We start from the raw sequence: 19972 nt of genomic DNA on the forward strand, positions 1-19972 counted from the left end.
TGGAAAACCGTCTGGGTCGAGACCAGCCTTGTATGGCCCCATCTGTAGGGGCAATTTGAGAATCTGCTGCAGGATCTCCCCAGACCACCGTGGGATCACAAGCCTTATTTATACCACAAGTCTGTTTGTGGTTTTTGCAAGAGCCTTCCTGTAGTGAAGGTTCCAACGCTCTTGAGGATCATCGCTTCAATCAAGCCTGTTTGCGTTGAGTCTGCATCGGGTCTTGTTGTTTCAGGTACCCCATGGAGCTTTATTCTCAGGGACAACTACAGGAACTCTGGTCTAAGACCAACTCTTTAAGATTTTGAGAATACACCCATCAAGCTGAAGAAGATCAAGAAGGGACACGAGAATATGATAAAACAGGAGGGAATGTCATGGAAATTTTGTATTACAGGTTGAACTTTAAATGTGTCATATATTCATGTTATTCATATGTCTCTCGTGTGGCTTAATTAAAGCTCTGAAGGCTGCAATTGGGCCATGCGCATTTACAACGTATGTATTACAGTACTCAGCTTGGTAATGGATGAGATGGCAGATCTGCGCTTATAGACTGGCGTGTATACCACCACGGCATTCAATGCGAATGTCGCTGGCGGTAGGCCGCGGGCCTGTATCTACATATCAGCAGCATAGTACCACATGGACTTCGTATGGCCAGGTGCCGGGCAGTGCGAACTCCGCGTGTAGGCTCATGTATACCTTACAAGCCACTACCGGCCTGAACTGTATCTGGATGGATGTGCTTTAATAAAGATCATATCAGGCCCATTCAGATACAGACTGGCACTGTTTAATCTAAGGGATGCTTGTACAGACAATGTACATACTACTAGGAGCTGATAGCATGTAAAGGATGGGAAGCTTGCTCTCCACAGAGAGCTTATGGGGGAGGGGAGGAATGGTTTAACTGGTTTTCAGTATAGATAAGAGGAAATGCTACACTCCAAACAGGATGTACATTCTCGTGTATGGACACCCCCTATACATTGTTCTGTGGGAGGGGATTGACCTGACCCCCCGTGTGGGGGGGCGTGTGTGTGCTTTTAATAAAAAAAGAGTCTGGGGTTAGAGCCGGACACAAAGTGAATTCAACCTCCAACCTGAGAGTATCATCTGATTATTCCTGGGTCACGGGAGCTCCATTTTTCCCCACATCTCAAAAGAGCTACTCACGGTAAGGAAAAATTTGTTGAAAAAGAAATTTCAAGACAACTGGTACACTGCAACAAATGTTGATGGGACACTGGTACACTGTGACTGCTGTTGATGGGACACTGGTATACTGTGACAGGTGTTGATTGGACACAGTGAAACATGTGATAGATGTTGGTGCACACTAGGGACCCTGGATGGATAACAAGCAGTAAATATGCTGTATAACTCACTAATCCCTGGCTTTCAGGCACAGATTGGCTGAGGAGGAGAAGCAGAGCTGATCAATTAAATACCGATCTGAGTTTACATTACATGATGGCTGTGAATGGACACAGCCATCATGTGAACAGATAGCCCAATCACAGAGCCCATCTGCTGATTGGGGATACGCTGTGTCCAAGGGACACAGACACCCTGGGAGTACAGCACAGCCACGTGTCTGTGCTCCCCCATGTTCTGAGAGACATATGGATACATCCACACAGGACAGAGCTTGCCCCACCTGGCCTATTATATGCAGTGTCCAGGTGAGAAGCCGATCATTAACCCAGTGATTTCCTATGATGGCCAGCTCCATCTAGTGGTGATAATGCTGTATTTTCCTGAAATACTTTCATAAGGAAAGCCACTAGATGGATCTGATGATCAGAGAAAATCTCTGTGAATTGGAGCGAAATTTGTCACAGAGGGGTGAATTCTGGTCACATTTAATAAACCCAATATTAAAAATTGACCTCTAAGTGTTTGTGAAATCTCCCACCACAAATTGTACTCAGCCAATGACAGGTCAGGACTCCATTTTTATTTTTCTGCCATCAATGGCTAACCTGGTCCCACACTTCATCCATGTCTTTGGGGACCTATGATCATATGAACTGTTTCTTCCATGATGAAGATCAGCCATGGAGTATATCTGAGGTATATATCAGGGTGTGCTTCTTCCCCACATGAGAGCTGGGATGTCCAGCAACATTCATAGAGAAGACATTTCCCGCACTCAAGGCACTAATACACCTCCAGGGTTGTGTGGGACCCCTGATGTAAAGGAAGACAGGACTTTAGTGAGGAACATTTCCCTCACTCAGGACAGGAAAGTGGATTCTTCCCCGTGTGAGATCTCTGATGTTTGTAAAGATTTGACTTGTCTGAAAAACATTTCCCACACTCAGGACAGGAGTAAGGCTTTTCCCCTGTGTGAGACCTCTGGTGTTTGACAAGAGCAGATTTTTGAACAAAACATTTCCCACACTCAGAACAGGAATATGGCTTCTCACCTGTGTGAGATCTCTGATGATTATAAAGACTGGATTTATCTGAAAAACATTTTCCACACTCCGAACAGTAATATACCTTCTCCCCTGTGTGAGATCTCTGATGTCTGTAAAGATTGGAGTTCTTTGAAAAACATTTCCCGCACTCAGAACAGAAATATGGCTTTTCCCCTGTATGAGATCTCTCATGTATAACAAGTTCTGATTTTTTAAAAAAACATTTCCCACACTCAGTACAGGAATACAGCTTCTCACCTGTGTGTAATCTCAGATGTCTAAATTGAGAAGACTTGTTTGAGAAACATTGCCCGCATTCAACACAGGAATACAGCTTGTCACCCATGTGAGATCTCTGATGTCTGTAAAGGTGTGACTTTCCTGAAAAACATTTCCCGCACTCATGACAGGAATATGGCTTCTCACCTGTGTGAAGCCTCTGATGTGTTTGAAGATTAGACTTTTGTGAAAAACATTTCCCACACTCAGGACAGGAATACGGTTTTTCACCTGTGTGAGATCTTCTATGCACATTAAGTTCAGAGTTAGAATTGAAACATTTTCCACACTCAGGACAGGAGAAGCTCTTCCCTGTTGGAAGGCCGGCCCGGTCCCGCACAGTCTGAGGTTCCTCAGGATATGAGGAATCCGATGGTCCATCTACACTGGGTGGTGCCGGATGGACATTGGAGGGAGCCGGGTTTTCTCCTGGACTATACTGTGTGATGTCCTCATCTTCTACTTTCCAGTCTGGAGACAAAGTGAGACAATCCTCGGAGGTTTTCCTCATCTCCCGGCCATGGACTAAAATACAAAGACAAAGAGGATTACTAGACAGGAGCTGATTGGTTCCCCCAAACAGGACTCCGCCCACATCAGGCAGCTTGGTCTCTGAGGATCTTACAATTCCACCCTCAAGGGAACTAGGAAATGGCTCCTCTGATCTCCTACCAGGTCATTTCTTTATTCATGGACTTTAGTCAGAGAGTGAGGAAACAACCAGAACTGTCTTTTATAGGAGGGACAGTGATGAGGGGATTATAGGACGAGGGTCTCCACCCCCCCTATCACTCATCGCCATCTTCCCAACACAAGAAGTACTGCACTTCCTTATTTAGTCCATGATTTAGTCATGAAGAACAGCGGGGCTGAGCCCCACCAGAGGTCAAAGAGTGAGGATGGGGGGAGAACAACCAAGATGAAGACTGGACTGATCCTGAAGACCACCATCATTGGGGTATTGACTCCACCCTCATTAAAAATCTGTGCTCCGATCAAAACACCAGATATAAAATGTCCAGCTGGTAGGAAATGGGTGTAACAATGAGAATCCATATTATGTGTAAATATAGCAGTGGGTAGAAAATAGAGAGCAGAAGTCAGGACTCAGGAATGTACAACATATTGTATAAGATACAGCAGATAGGACTATATAGTATCAGAATGATATATTTATATTTGTATATATATCAGTATATAGTGCAGGGGTCAGGAGTATGTAATGTACAACATGGAGTATATAGTGCAGGGGTCAGGACTATGTAATGTACAACATAGAGTATATAGTGCAGGGGTCAGGAGTATGTAATGTACAACATAGAGTATATAGTGCAGGGGTCAGGAGTATGTAATGTACAACATAGAGTATATAGTCCAGGGGTCAGGAGTATGTAATGTACAACATGGGAGTATATAGTGCAGGGGTCAGGAGTATGTAATGTACAACATAGAGTATATAGTGCAGGGGTCAGGAGTATGTAATGTACAACATAGAGTATATAGTGCATGGGTCAGGAGTATGTAATGTACAACATAGACTATATAGTGCAGGGGTCAGGAGTATGTAATGTACAACATAGACTATATAGTGCAGGGGTCAGGAGTATGTAATGTACAATATAAATTATACAGTGTAAGGGTCAGGACTCATAATATTGGTAGTTATCTGTGGACTGTATCTGTATCTGTTTACTGTAGACAAGTTGCAGAGGTCCCACACCGCTGCCTCCCATCTCCTGAAACTGCACTCAGTGACTTGGGTCTGAGACACTACAGACATATCCCTCCACCCGGCACAGCCAGCAGACCACAGAGCAAGGAACCCTGGGAGAATTGTTCTGTCAGAGATCTTGCTGGACCCATAGACATCTATGGTGAAAATCAACATTTTGCTGCCAGCTGAACCCCAGAACCTCCATAAATCCAGTCTAGATACATAAATTGTGTCTGCAGCACAGAGAAGGAAGATTATCCGAGAGAAATCCAGGAATACAGGACGGGGAACACAGCTCAGGAAAGTGACCAGGGGATTACAGGCTGATATCACCCAGTCCCCGCCCTACTCTGGACCAATCAGTGAGCAGTATGGGTGGAGGAATGGATTTAGTGTTCATGACCCACCTGTGCTGATCTCTGTAGGAGTGTCCTCCTCTATAAATGTCCCCGTTATTCCATCCTCCTCCATAGACTGCTGATCATCCCTCACATACGCCTCTTCTTCTTCTGCTTTCACCTCAACTTTTATATCTATCAGATCTTCACCCTAAACCAACGGAAGAAAAGAAAATATCATCTTTAAGATATAAACTTTAATATTGTTACATCACATAAAAAAATCCACACATCTCCATGAGTCCATGCTCTGGATGCTGCATCCCACCAACCTTGTAACAGTGAGGGATGGTGTGACCTTCCTGTGTGGAATCCCGGGAATACAGAGGACGGGGACATCTCTCTGGTGGGTTCCTGTAGCTGGATGACTCCACCATGGTGTCCTGGTACAGATCTTTGTGTTCTTCTAGAAGCTCTGACTCCTCCATCCCCCCATCCTCGTCCTCCTCCTCTTTTATCTCTTCTTTAACCTCAACTTTAGGATCTCTCAGGTTTCCACTCTGAATATATAATAAAATGACATCAATGGTAACAATGCAGATAATGTACAGATCCTAATGATACTATCAGTGATTGTTCCTCATCTACCTGATGATGGTGAGGGATGGTGTGACCTTCCTGTGTGGAATCCCGGGAATACAGAGGACGGGGACATCTCTCTGGTGGGTTCCCATGACTGGATCCATCTGTAGGAAACACACACACTGACTGAATCCATTGTTTCTATGTGTTTATCAGATGATGGGGGATCTAGGTGGATCCTCCGTACTGCTCTCTCCTTTACAATAAAGTCTCCTCTTACCCGGTGATGTGAGGGGCGGCTGATTGTCCATCATGACGTCCTTGTAGAGATCCTTGTGTCCTTCTAAATACTCCCACTCCTCCATGGAGAAATAGACAGTGACACCCTGACACCTTATAGGAACCTGACACACACAATGATACAGTCACCATCCAGACACATCCCTTGTCTGTTACTGGAGAATGTCCCAGAATTCCCGGCACCGCTCACCTCTCCTGTCAGCAGCTCAGTGATCTCTCTGGTGACTTCTAGAATCTTCTTCTTCTTTCTCTCTTCTATCAGGGAGGGAGGTGGAGGCAATGTGATGTCATGTGATCTCCAGACTTCACAGGAGGAAAACTCTACATCTGAACACAAATAGTCACATCAAATGATATTCCCAGAATCCTCCTCACCTCTCCATTCAGGTCTGTGTTTTATTGAAGCCCCACTTCAGGACTTGGTATATGAACTCCGACATCATTACATAGAATGAAGGATCAACAGTTCTACTTTGGTTCTGAGGATGCAAAGTGTCTGCCCACATTTAAGAGCATGGGTTAAAAGAAGAAAGAACTTGATGGAGGGACATTGGGAGGAGGAGCTGTGAGGTCGAGGTCAGTATGATGTCATAGGATTCTCTGACTCTGGATGGAGGGACATTGGGAGGAGGAGCTGTGAGGTCAGTGTGATGTCATAGGATTCTGACTCTGGATGGAGGGACATTGGGGGGAGGAGCTGTGAGGTCAGTGTGATGTCATAGGAATCTCCGTAACCTCCATAGCCTTTACTGATCACATTGTAGGATGAATATCTGAGACTGGGATCATTACGGAGAAATATGCTTTCAGGACATTTACTACAAATGACATTTTTCTCTCTTTCTTCCTATTTGAATCTTATGAAACAAAGACATAGATATTCCAATCCCCTAAATATCCCCCCATCCCCCGCCACTAACTAAAGTAATAAAATCCATTAGTATAGACTGATGAGGTGAGAAGGTGACACCTCTCCACAATGAGGGGAATGTTCCGGCCCCGGAAGTGGGGGAATGTTCTGCCCCTGAAGGGGTTAATCTGGGTTCCCACACTATATATGTGTGTATCATCATCTGCTGGAGATAAAAGACGTCACAGTGACTATGGAGGAAGAGGACAGACATGACTATGGAGGAAGAGGACGGACGTGACTATGGAGGAAGAGGACGGACGTGACTATGGAGGAAGAGGACGGACGTGACTATGGAGGAAGAGGACGGACGTGACTATGGAGGAAGAGGACGGACGTGACTATGGAGGAAGAGGATGGACGTGACTATGGAGGAAGAGGGCGGACATGATGATGGAGAAAGAGGATGGACATGACGGGGGTAACTGGGTGTAAATAGAACATAACATCTTATTACCTCCTCTGCTGCCACTTCCAGCAATGTCTCCTCTCTACTTCCTGTCTGTACCTGACATCACTTCCTGTCTGTCTTCCATAGAGACTTCCTGTCTGGGTAGAAGTGAGATCCCCACCTTGTGGAGCTCAGAGGAACTGCAGCCCCGAGAAGCGTCTGGTAGTGTGACCCCGGCCTTGTGCTGGGTGTGTATGGATTGTAGATCCTTATAGAGGGGTCACCTCCACTCCCACCAAGGGGGACAGAAATATATGACTGCCTAGTCCAGCCTTTCTCTTAGTAACAAATGGCATCAATGATCTGTAAAATCCATTTCTTGGAATACATCACAGGACACGAAGCATCTTTATAAATCCTTCCTAACACTGTTATGCCCACCTACAGGTGATCGGACATTGGCAAACAATAGACAGGACGTCCCCTTGTAGAGCAGATCTCCGACATAGGAAAGGTTTGTATCAAGCCATAGCCCATAACAGGAGGGGACGGATCTCTGGGATTCCTGAGGGACTCCAAGAAATGGATTTTACAGGTAAACCACAAAATGTCATTTTCTTTGTCGCACATCACAGGACACAGAACATCTTTTACATTCCTTACTAACAGGGATGTCCCACCTAGAACATGAGGGGAGGACAACAAGCCAACAGGTCCCAAAAACAACCAGAAATAGGAAAGAACCTCATGCAGCAGCCTGCAAAAACCAATGTGTCCAAAGGGAAGAGTCCTTAGTGACTCCAACATCCACCTGGTAACATCATAAAGAGTGCACCGAAGACCAGGTAGAGGCTTCACCAACATGATACACTGAAGGTAGGTAGTGTCATCCCTTATAAAGGGGGAACCTGTCCTTTCATACTGGAAACTGGAGCAACAAGCTGACAAATTCAGGGAATAAACATAGACATGGAAGCTGCGGGATCCTTCTATTCGGTCCTCAGGAGCCACAAAGAGAAATCCTGTTGCCAAATTGCGGCTGTCAACTACAGGTAACCTGATAGACAAACAAATACCCAACGTGATAAAAACCTATTCCACCAGTTACTGAGCCTGAGGACAAAGGGGGGTAATACACTGTCCTGGCTGAGATGAGGGTAAAGGGAGGTAATACGCTGTCCCGGCTGAGATGAGGGTAAAGGGAGGTAATACGCTGTCCCGGCTGAGATGAGGGTAAAGGGAGGTAATACGCTGTCCCGGCTGAGATGAGGGTAAAGGAAGGTAATACGCTGTCCCGGCTGAGATGAGGGTAAAGGAAGGTAATACGCTGTCCCGGCTGAGATGAGGGTAAAGGAAGGTAATACACTGTCCCGGCTGAGATGAGGGTAAAGGAAGGTAATACGCTGTCCCGGCTGAGATGAGGGTAAAGGGAGGTAATACGCTGTCCCGGCTGAGATGAGGGTAAAGGAAGGTAATACGCTGTCCCGGCTGAGATGAGGGTAAAGGGAGGTAATACGCTGTCCCGGCTGAGATGAGGGTAAAGGGAGGTAATACGATGTCCCGGCTGAGATGAGGGTAAAGGAAGGTAATACGCTGTCCCGGATGAGATGAGGGTAAAGGAAGGTAATACGCTGTCCCGGCTGAGATGAGGGTAAAGGGAGGTAATACGCTGTCCCGGCTGAGATGAAGGTAAAGGAAGGTAATACGCTGTCCCGGCTGAGATGAAGGTAAAGGGAGGTAATACGCTGTCCCGGCTGAGATGAGGGTAAAGGAACGTAATACGCTGTCCCGGCTGAGATGAGGACAAAGGAAGGTAATACGCTGTCCCAGCTGAGATGAGGACAAAGGAAGGTAATACGCTGTCCCAGCTGAGATGAGGACAAAGGAAGGTAATACTCTGTCCCGGCTGAGATGAGGACAAAGGAAGGTAATACTCTGTCCCAGCTGAGATGAGGGTAAAGGAAGGTAATACTCTGTCCCGGCTGAGATGAGGGTAAAGGAAGGTAATACGCTGTCCCGGCTGAGATGAGGACAAAGGAAGGTAATACGCTGTCCTGGCTGAGATGAGGGTAAAGGAAGGTAATACGCTGTCCCGGCTGAGATGAGGGTAAAGGAAGGTAATGTGATGGATTTTGTAAAATGCCTATTTCGTTTCCTATTGAATACATATATATACGCTATTTCTATAAGTTTTATAAATATTTATTTTTATACTTTAATACATATGTTGTGTTAATATTTTCTGCCTGCTGGGCTTTGTGGTACTATAAGAAATCCTTGCTTAATAAATGTCTGCTCACACACACAGAACCCCTCCCACCGTGTGATTTGGAAGACAAAAGAATGTTTTCCTAAAAGATAAGGCCTGGAAGAAGATCACACCTATACCATGACGGAGATTGTTTTCGTGTGAAAATGACCAATCAAAGACTAATATAATGCTTATGCTGTCCTCACATGACTCTCGCATCATTCTGCATATATAAGTTCACTTTCTCATTATAATAAACTATAAGTATTCATAGACTGAACTTGTGTGTCAGCGTGAGTCTCTTCCGGTGTGCGCACATTCCAAAGCTAGCGTCATAAATTAGGACAGAAACAGATAAGCACCGGACATTTTTAGTCCTCTACTAAATCAGCTGATGCCGAAATCCAGGACTCCGGGTCATTAACCTGCAGCCAGCCGACCTGAAAGGGCGTTAGGTGTCAGTCAAACTGGATGGGACGGAGATTGATCACCTCTGGAGCATGGTAAGATATATTTTGCTATCTTACCATTGCTTATCCTGTCTTTGTTGTTGATTCATACCTGTGCCTAGTACGGCTGCTAAAGGTCACTAAAGGCAGGTAACTTTGCTTGCCCGGAGTTTATTTAATTTTTACCTGCATGTGCTTATCTGTTACCTGGGTCTCTGTTGTGTGTTTTTATGTATCAGTCTTGAGGTGGAAGAGGAGTGGACCTACTGAGGGTTTTGACACATAATTTCTCTTGGGTGTGTGGTAACCTTGTGTGTTGACCACAAGAGAGGAGGTGTCGGGTACGCGTCACGGTAGTGTGGCAGTGGGTGCCGTAACTGTTTGTGTGGGTTACGAAGATTTACTCAGTGATCTGTACTCATAGCCCACCAAGATAGACTGCTATGTTATGTCCTAAATGTGTGTCTGTGAGTTAATGTTTGCCATTCATAACAGAAGGTTGGGGTTTGTTAAGGGTTAAGGAAAGTCTGGACAGCAGTCTGTGAAGTGTCTTAGATTTTTGTTAGGAAGGACCAGAGACAGGAGGAGATGGGTCAGACGCTGATAAGACCCCTAGAAAGGAATGTTAGCACGTGACCTGGTTGCACAGAGGGAGGGGGAGCAGTATGTGAAGGGATTAGTTAAGTTAGTGAAAGTATGTGGAATCACAGATAAGGGAGGTCGTTTACAGCCAAAAGAATGGCGAAGAAAAAAAAAAAGGAGAAGAAAGATGTCTTAGTTGACAAAGAATTTTGCTGAAGACAGCAAGAAGCTTGGTATAATGTAGCCAAAGTTATCCACAAAGAGTAGTGGACAGAACAGGTATTGCTACAGAGAAAAAAAAAAAAAAAAAACTGTTTATGTGTACCATTAATGTGTTATATATTGAAAAGGATTACTGGCATGTCATATTGTGAAGAGGTGTGAAGGAAGTGAAGCAGTTAAAAAGTTATCTAAAGTAGCGAAAGTTTGTAAGCTGAAGGTCAGGACTGGCATAAATCATTGTAGGAACAGAGAGGAATGTTATGTGATAAAGGTTTGCTGAACGTGACAGAAGTTTGGTACAAAACTGTAAAAGCGTTGCATAAAGGATAGTTAGAAGAAATTCAAGAAAAAGGCGATTGTATAATGTATGTGTATCACAAAATTGTAATTGGAAGCGTGCTAAAACCACCGCCCTATGTTGGAATGTGGGGTGGAGGAGGGGAGGGACAGCCCTGCCCTTCATCTAACGCCCACTTTATGCCCACCACCCCAGCCCTGCCCTTCATCTAACGCCTACTTTATGCCCACCACCCCAGCCCTGCCCAGTACACTTCCTGATGGCAGCCATCTTGCTGCTCCTGCTTTGTCCCTTCCTGCCCAGCCCAGTACACTTCCTGATGGCAGCCATCCTGCTGCTCCTGCTTTGTCCCTTCCTGCCCAGCCCAGTACACTTCCTGGAGGCGGCCATATTGGTACACCAAATTAGACAAATGGAAGGCCAGCGCCTCGAGTGAGCCGCCTCTACCCAGTGTGTCCGGTCTTACAAGTCAATGGTACATTCTACGTAGCACCGGATGTGCTGAGCAGAATCCAAAGTTGTTTATGGTCCACAGGACCCGAAGATATTGGACGTTTAAAAGGTACCCCCAATTATGGTGGAACTGAAGCCTGGAGCTCCCCTACCCAGGAAACCACAGTACCCACTGAAACCAGCGCAATCCAAGGCCATTTCGAAGCAGGTCAAGTCCCTTGTGGCAAATGGTGCACTCATACCTTGTACCTCTCCATGTAATACACTTTTGTTCCCGATAAGAAAAGAAGACACCCAAAGGAGAACCAGAGAAGTACATGATGGTACAGGACCTCTGAGCAGTGAATGAAGCCACTGTCTTAGAGACACCTATCGTTCCAAATCCCCACACTTTACTCACAGGGGTATCTCCAACAGCAAAGTATTTCACCGTGTATCTTCCCTGCAGATATTTCTTCGTTTTTTTATCCATGAGGGGCGGCAATACACCTGGGCAGTTATGCCACAAGGGGGCGCAAAATTTCCTGAGCCAGTTTGCCAAAGCCATGACCACCATACTGGGCACGTGGCAAAAGGAACATTCGGCAGTGGTCCTTCTTTAATATGTGGATGACTTTTCCTCTGTGCTGATGACCTGCCCACGGCTGAAGAAGCCTCAGAGAGTTTACTATGTTACTTGGCACACCAAGGCTGTAAGGCCTCTAAACCGAAGTTGCAATGGTGCTCTACAACAGTCGTGTTCTTGGGCCACTGCCTCTCACATGGAACAAGGCATCTTACGGAGGAAAGAGTTAAGGCCATACAGAACTTGCCACTCCCTTTAGGCCAGAAGCCACTCCATGCCTTTCTTGACCTCATATCCTACTGTAGGTCATGGATTCCTGATGTTTCTTGGTTTATGCAACCACTCTACGATGCTCTCAAGTCTGAGCCCTTCCATCTGTCCGAAGAGGCCGCCTCCAACTTTTTGGCTCTAAAACGCTTACTTTCTTCAGCCCCAGCCCTAGGTCTACCAGACTACGAGAAACCTTTCAAACTGTTCGTGTCTGAACGCCAAGGCCATGGCACAGGAGTATTGGCCCAGACCCACGGAAACTGCCTACGACCTGTAGGCTACTACTCATGCCGTTTGGACCCAGTGGCTAGAGGAGCACCCTCGTGTCTGCGTGCAGTTTTCGCTGCTCCAGCTCTGCTGGATAAGACCTCTGATATCGTACTGGGACATGAACTTGTTCTTCTGGCACCGTATGCCATTGCTGCCATTTTAAACCAAGTCCAACCTAAACATTTGTCCACAACGAGGCATCTTAGACTACAGTGTTCCCTCCAATTTCCTGATAATGTCACTCTCCTACGTTGCCAAACCCTGAATCCGGCCACTCTCCTCCCAATTGCTGAGGGGGGTAATGAAGGTAATGCAGAAAGTGGAGAGGATGATGGAGCCACTGAGCCTCATAATTTTCTTGAAGTGATGAAAATGGAAATCTTCCATCTCCCCACAGTGAGTGAAACACCACTGCAGGACCCAGACTTCACCATTTTTGTTGATGGTTCCAGATATGCAGACGATGGAGGCACATATTACACAGGATTTGCAGTCACTACTGCAGACACAGTCCTACAGGCAAGAGCCCTATCGCCAGCAATATCTGCACAGGGAGCTGAATTTCAAGCACTTACAACAGCATGCCAGATGGTGGAAGGAAAAAGGGCCAATATCTACACAGACTCCAGATATGCCTTTGGGGTGGCCCATGACTTTGGACCCACATGGAAGGCAAGAGGATTTATGACTGCGGCAGGTACGTCCAAAAGACATGGAGCAGCCATTGGACAACTGCTGGAAGCACTCCTTCTACCCACTCAAGTGGCTATTCTGAAGGTAAAAGCTCATGGGAAATTAAACTCTTCAGAAGCCAAAGGCAATAATCTGGCGGCAAAACGAGCGGCCATGGGATCACCAGAAATGGAAGGAGAGGTGACTGGAGAGTGGGAACCAATATTCACCTTACAGACCATACCTGTGGACAGAAGCTACCTCAAGGAATTCCAAGAAGCAGCAAGTTCAGAAGAAAAAGAAAGCTGGAGATGGAGAGGAGCTATTCTCAAAGACGGTCTGTTTGAGTGCAACAAGAGGCTTTGTTTACCCAAGAATATGTTTCCAGCTGTAGTCCAGTGGGCACACGGAGCAGCCCATCTGTCAAAGAGCCTCATGAACTCTTTTATCAACAAGTACGATATAGCGCCTGGAATCACCACATTGACGAACAATTTTTGCAGAACATGTGCCATCTGTCCAAAAATGCAATCCGGGACGCACAGAGAAGACACTACAGAAACACTTGGCCAAACCCCTATACCAGCAATGGGCAAACTACGGCCCGCGGGCCGTATACGGCCCGGCGGACCTTTTAATCCGGCCCGCGGAGCTAGGCTCCCGCAAGGCCAGTGGTCGGCAAGCCGCGGCTCTTTACAAATTTAGATGCGGCTCTCCTGTGTGCCGGGCGCCCGCTCCCCTCCCTCCTCTCCTCCTCTCCCCTCCCTCCTCTCCTCCTCTCCCCTCCTCTCCTCTCGGATGGCCGCCCCCCCTCTCGGATGGCCGCCCCCCTCCCTCCTCTCGGACGTCAGGACTCTGCAGCTGTCAGGATGTAGGCGGGGCAGCCAGGATGTAGGCGGGGCAGCGTGACGAACTCCTCTCACAGTCCTCCCTGAAGACCAGAACGGCGCGGGAATACGAGAGGAACGCGCGGACCAAAGGTAAGTGAATTGACACAGGGGGGGGACTTACTATATGGGGGATGAATTACTATATGGGGGACTTACTATATGGGGGATGAATTACTATATGGGGGATGAATTACTATATGGGGGACTTACTATATGGGGGATGAATTACTATATGGGGGACTTACTATATGGGGGACTTACTATATGGGGAATGAATTACTATATGGAGGACTTACTATATGGGGAATGAATTACTATATGGAGGACTTACTATATGGGGAATGAATTACTATATGGGGGACTTACTATATGGGGAATGAATTACTATATGGGGGACTTACTATATGGGGAATTAATTACTATATGGAGGACTTACTATATGGGGAATGAATTACTATATGGGGGACTTACTATATGGGGAATGAATTACTATATGGGGGACTTACTATATGGGGGATGAATTACTATATGGGGGATGAATTAATATGGGGGATGAATTAATATGGGGGATGAATTACTATGTGGGGGATGAATTACTATGTGGGGGATGAATTACTATGGGGGATGAATTACTATATGGGGGATGAATTACTATGGGGGATGAATTACTATAGGGGGGATGAATTACTATGGGGGACGAATTACTATATGGGGGACGAATTACTATATGGGGGACGAATTACTATATGGGGGATGAATTACTATGGGGGATGAATTACTATATGGGGGATGAATTACTATGGGGGATGAATTACTATATGGGGGATGAATTACTATATGGGGGATTAATTACTATGGGGGATTAATTACTATGCTTACTATGGGGGAATATTACTATACTTACTATGGATGACACATACACATCATTCATCTACTCTTGGTCCGGCCCCCGGGTCCAATATATGAACCCATTGCGGCCCTCAAGTCAAAAAGTTTGCCCACCCCTGCCCTATACCCTTTTCATAGGATACAAATTGACCATATCCAGATGCCAAAGAGTGGGTGGTTGAGTACACCCTAGTGGTGTTGGACATGTTTTCCAGTTGGCCAGAGGCCTTTGCTGTAACTAACATGACTGCTAAAACAACTGCGAAGAAACTCCTCACTGAGGTTGTATGCAGATATGGGCTTCCAAAGGTGATAGAGAGTGACCAGGGCCCCGCCTTCACAGCTTCAGTAAGCAATGAAATATGGGCGGCATTAGGAGTCACTCTGGCGTTCCATACCCCCTATCACCCCCAAAGTAGTGAAAAATAGAAAGAATGCTAAAAAATGGCCCAAGAGACTGGCATGAGTTGGCCAGACAGTCTGTTTATTGCCCTATTTAGTGTCAGATACACACCAAGAGAGAACACTCCCTATCCCCTTATGAGATTTTGTTTAGCTCAGCCCCCAGACTTGGTTGTTATTTTCCAGAACAGTTGCAATTACAATGTGATGTGTTAACTGATTATGTGACTGTATTATCACGTGAATTAACCCGTATCCATGTCCAAGTGTTTTCTCCATTCCAGATTCTGAGTCAGATACAGGAACTCACAGCCTATTACCCGGAGATTGGGTATTAGTAAAGACATTTATGAGGAAACATTCCCTTGAGCCAAGATATGATGGTCCATTCCAAGTTCTGCTGACCACAGCCCCTTCTGAGAAGGTGGCCAGGAAGAACACTTGGATACACGCCTCCCACTGCAAGAAAGTCCCGAACCCTGAGGGAAAGGTGTCATCTACACCATGACAACTATGTTGTATATCCTTTTTCTAATGAGTCTGACAGAGGCTCAACAGGTGGATATCACCGAAATATAGGTGACACCACTATATTTTGGTACAACTCATCCAACACTCATGTAGCTATTTACACCTTTGATTTCTGTAGTATAGATCCCATGTGGTGCTATGACCATAATCTATATGATCTTGACACAACGAGCATGTTCCGATAGTAGTGACCAGGTATACATATGTGTCATGGATGATTACTGGGGACCAAAAGATTAGAATAAGATTGGAAGGGATTTGGACTGGTGAGTATGCCCTTGCAAAGGCCATTATGCCTCTCCACATCCTAGCAGAAAATACCCCTGACCCAACGCTTGGCCGTAGGAGGAAACGAAAAGCTCCTTCTGGTAGTTTTGACCCACATGTGTATATAGATGCCATTGGAGTCCCAAGGGGGTGTCTAATAAATTTAAAGCCAGAGACCAAGTAAAGCAGGCTTCGAATTCCTGATTCCCATGATAACTGTTAATAAAAAATGTAGATTAGATAAATTACATATACTACAACCAACAGAGGTTTGTGAATTACACCAGGGATGCCCTTCAAGGAATCGTTGACCAGTTAGCCCCTACATCCTACATGACATTCCAGAATAGAATGGCTCTGGACATGATTCTAGCAGAAAAAGGAGGTGTCTGTAAAATGATAGAAGGAACCGGAACATGTTGTACATATATTCCTGACAATGCTGGCTCGAATGGTAAGGTTACTCTGTCTATAAAGAAATTGGAAGATCTGTCAGTTGAGTTGAAAAAGAATTCAGGGATCACAGACTTGTGGGATCAATATTTCAGTTGGATGAGTGGGTGGCAAAAGATACTTGCCTAAATAGGGGTAACCGTACTAATAATTCTGATTCTCCTGGTCCTGGTTGTATGCTGTGTTATACCATGTGTGAGGAAATTGATGAGCAAAGCTGTAGACAACAGAACACCTATCTTCCTGAACCAGGAGCAAGAGGATCTCCATATGATAGATGAAGAGAAACCTTATACCCCATTACGGTCCCTCCCCGCCAATAGTAATCTCACAATTTTGTAGGGATAGCATCTGACTTCCTTATGTACAAAGTCTGTGGCAAGGGGGGTGATGAAATAGTCATCACCTGTCTAACGTGCAGCATAAAAGAGTTCCAAGGTACATAAGGACAGATGAGCGAGGTCTTATAGGGACAGAGGAAAATAGTCATTTTAATTGGGGACTGTGATGGATTTGGTAAAATGCCTATTTCGTTTCCTATTGAATATATATATATACGCTATTTCTATAAGTTTTATAAATATTTACTTTTATACTTTAATACATATGTTGTGTGAATATTTTCTGCCTGCTGGGCTTTGTGGTACTATAAGAAATCCTTGCTTAAGAAATGTCTGCTCACAGGAACAGACCCCCTCCCATCGTGTGATTTGGGAAACAAAGAATGTTTTTCTTCTCTATGAGATAAGACTGAAGAAGATCACACCTATACCATGACGGAGATTGTTTTCGTGTGGAAATGACCAATCAAAGACTAATATAATGCGTATGCTGTTGTCACATGACTCTCGCATCATTCTGCATATATAAGTTCACTTTCTCATTATAATAAACTAGAAGTATTCATAGACTGAACTTGTGTGTCAGCGTGAGTCCCTTCCAATGTGCGCACATTTCAAAAGCTAGCGTCATAAATTAGGACAGGAACAGATAAGCACTGGATGATTAAGTCCATGACTAAAACACTCGTATAGGGATTGCAGTGTTTGTATAGGGATTGCAATGCTCGTATAGGGATTGCAGTGTTCGTACAGGGATTGCAGTGCTCGTATAGGGATTGCAGTGCTCGTATAGGGATTGCAGTGCTTGTATAGGGAATGGGAATAAAGATATACATGCCACCATTTTTCCATATAGTAAGATGGCGGATTCGATTTCTTGCCCATGATGTGGGACAGAATATAAGGAACCACCTCTCAGACATCTTGATCCCGTGTGAAAAAGTCCAGGAAGTGACAAAACACATTGGGACATGCAACGTCTAACGCACTCACGCAAAACCGGAAGTGTGGTGGTGGCCATTTTGGAAGTGGGAACATGCGGTTCTCTATACATAGGACTACACCTGAGCTGTTCTGAATGCTGGAAGCTGATATTCTTCAATTGTAATGTAAGATATTCAATAAATATTGACTTCTGTTACTATATAGCGCTGATTGTCTCCTATCTCACCTTATGAGGAATATGGAAGAGTGCCAACAGGAACATTAGGAAGCCTGGAGAGTGCGACTATCCCCTGAAAGCCTGTGATTTATTTCCAGAGGGGAATGATCCATTGTTGCACCAGTTGGAGGAGAGCACTTTATTGTTCACTATTATTGAGTTTGTAGAGCTCACTATTAGAGATTTGGGTTATTCTCCATCCTCACTATTTGGAGGTGATCACGTTTCATCGTTTGGACTTGGAATGGTCACTCTTCTGATTCTTGTCACGAGTGTATTTACATATTCAGAGATTGATATATTGGTAGAGGAATTGTTTTTCACGTGTGAGCTCACGGTATGCAGTTGGCATGATACATGGTTCTTTCACTATTTTACATGTATGTTCAGTATAAAGGTAATACACTATCAGAAGTTTATTTTTTTGAGGTTCATGAAGAATTTTGGAATTTCCATACTGGATGATTAAAGATGATACGAGTTTGCTTTGGAATTTGGAAAGACATCTTTACAGAGACATTTTGGACATTTATTTTTTGGGACATTTAGTTTGATATATAATTTTTTGGGATTTTTAATTTTATTTTACAATTTATTTTTTTATTTTATTGTATATTGGGATAGATTCATCTGTGTTTAAAGAAGAGTTTAGTTACATGTTCATTTATGTACCGTATTGCATGACCGCGCAATTGTCAGTAACACAAGTGCAGTGCTGTATAGCAAAAAAATGGCATAAATTCCATTATCTCTCCCATAGTTTGTAGACGCTATAACTATCACACAAAGCAATCAATATACACTCATTGGGATTTTTTACCAAAAACATGGAGCAGAATACATTTTGGCCTAAATTTATAACTAACTTTAAGTTTACTATATATTTTTATAGCCAAAAGTAAAAAATTGTTTTTTTCTTAAAAATTTTTGGTCTTTTTTTGTTTATAGCGCAAAAAATAAAAAGCGCACAGGTCATCAAATACCTCCGACAGAAAGCTCTATTTGTGTGAAAAAAAGGACATAAATTTCGTTTGGGTGCAGCATTGCATGACCGCGCAATTATCAGATGAACTAGTGCAGCGCCGAAAGCAAAAAGAGGTCTGGCCAGGAAGGGGGGTAAATCCTCAGGAGGGGGAGGGGTTAAACTCTCCAGTATCTTCCCAACTATAGAAGTTCCACTAACAGGTCTATAATTACTTGGTAAAGATTTTGTCCCCTTTATAAATATTGGCCCCACATTGGCCTTACACCAATCCAGTGGTACTATGCCAGTCATTAAAGAGTCCCTAACAATGAGAAACAATGGCTGTGAGATGACAGAGCTGAATCCTTTAAGGCCCCCGTGGGTGTCTGCCATCCGGTCCAGGGGCTTTATTCACCTTTATTCTGTACAAATATTTCTGGATCATATCAATTGTGAGCCAATGTGGATCATCTGGGGGGTGTCAGTACCACCCCCCCATTATGGACAAGAGCCCCCCCATGCTCCTTTGTATACACAGAGCTGAAGAAGGGATTTCATACATTGTCCTTCTCTTTGTCCCCCCCCCTCTAGATGGTTCTGTAAAGGGCCTACATGCTGGGACCGGACCTTTCTACTATTCATATATTGGAGGAATGTTTTGGGGTCGTCCTGATATCTTTCTGTCGTTTGTTTTCAGTTTTTGTGCCTTTATTTCCTTTTTGCATCTTCTGTTCTATTCTTTGTAATGTGTAAACGATGATCACGTTCCTTCATTGTTATATTTAATAAAAGCTCTTTTCTTATTATCTATCGCTTTTGTAACTTTGGCCGTAAGCCACATAGGTTGGATTTGTAGCCTTTTATACTTGTTGCCCATGGGAATATATTTTGCAGTGTGGTCACATACAGGCTTTTTGAAGAACTCCCATTTCTGTGTTGTGTTCATCAATGCCAATATTCCCTCCCAGTCTAAGTCCTGGAGAGCAGCTCTCAGCCTTGGAAAATTAGCTCTCTTAAAGTTGAGCATTTTTATTTTTCCCATATGTGCTCGCTGCATACAGCTAACAATAAATGAAATCATGTTATGGTCACTGCTACC

General features: G+C 44.6%; 1 protein-coding gene and 1 long non-coding RNA gene across 2 annotated transcripts in view; one reads left to right on the forward strand and one right to left on the reverse strand.

Annotated features, from left to right (window-relative positions):
• Positions 1 to 19972, reverse strand: part of LOC149441867 (uncharacterized) — a 97024-nt gene that overhangs the window by 31870 nt on the left and 45182 nt on the right. Inside the window, exon 4 of the mRNA XM_089656835.1 lies at positions 2251 to 3282. Within this exon, the coding sequence (XP_089512961.1) occupies positions 2251 to 3282 (1032 nt within the window). The remainder of the gene's footprint in view (positions 1 to 2250; positions 3283 to 19972) is intronic.
• Positions 7155 to 9474, forward strand: LOC149441869 (uncharacterized). The gene is made up of 3 exons (XR_016307285.1): positions 7155 to 7457; positions 7579 to 7819; positions 9252 to 9474. It is a non-coding gene; the product is annotated as an uncharacterized LOC149441869 (long non-coding RNA).

The sequence above is a fragment of the Staurois parvus genome, unplaced genomic scaffold (genome assembly GCF_062004578.1).
Source record: "Staurois parvus isolate SC_StPar_1 unplaced genomic scaffold, SC_StPar_1.0 ptg000941l, whole genome shotgun sequence".
NCBI lineage: Eukaryota > Metazoa > Chordata > Amphibia > Anura > Ranidae > Staurois > Staurois parvus.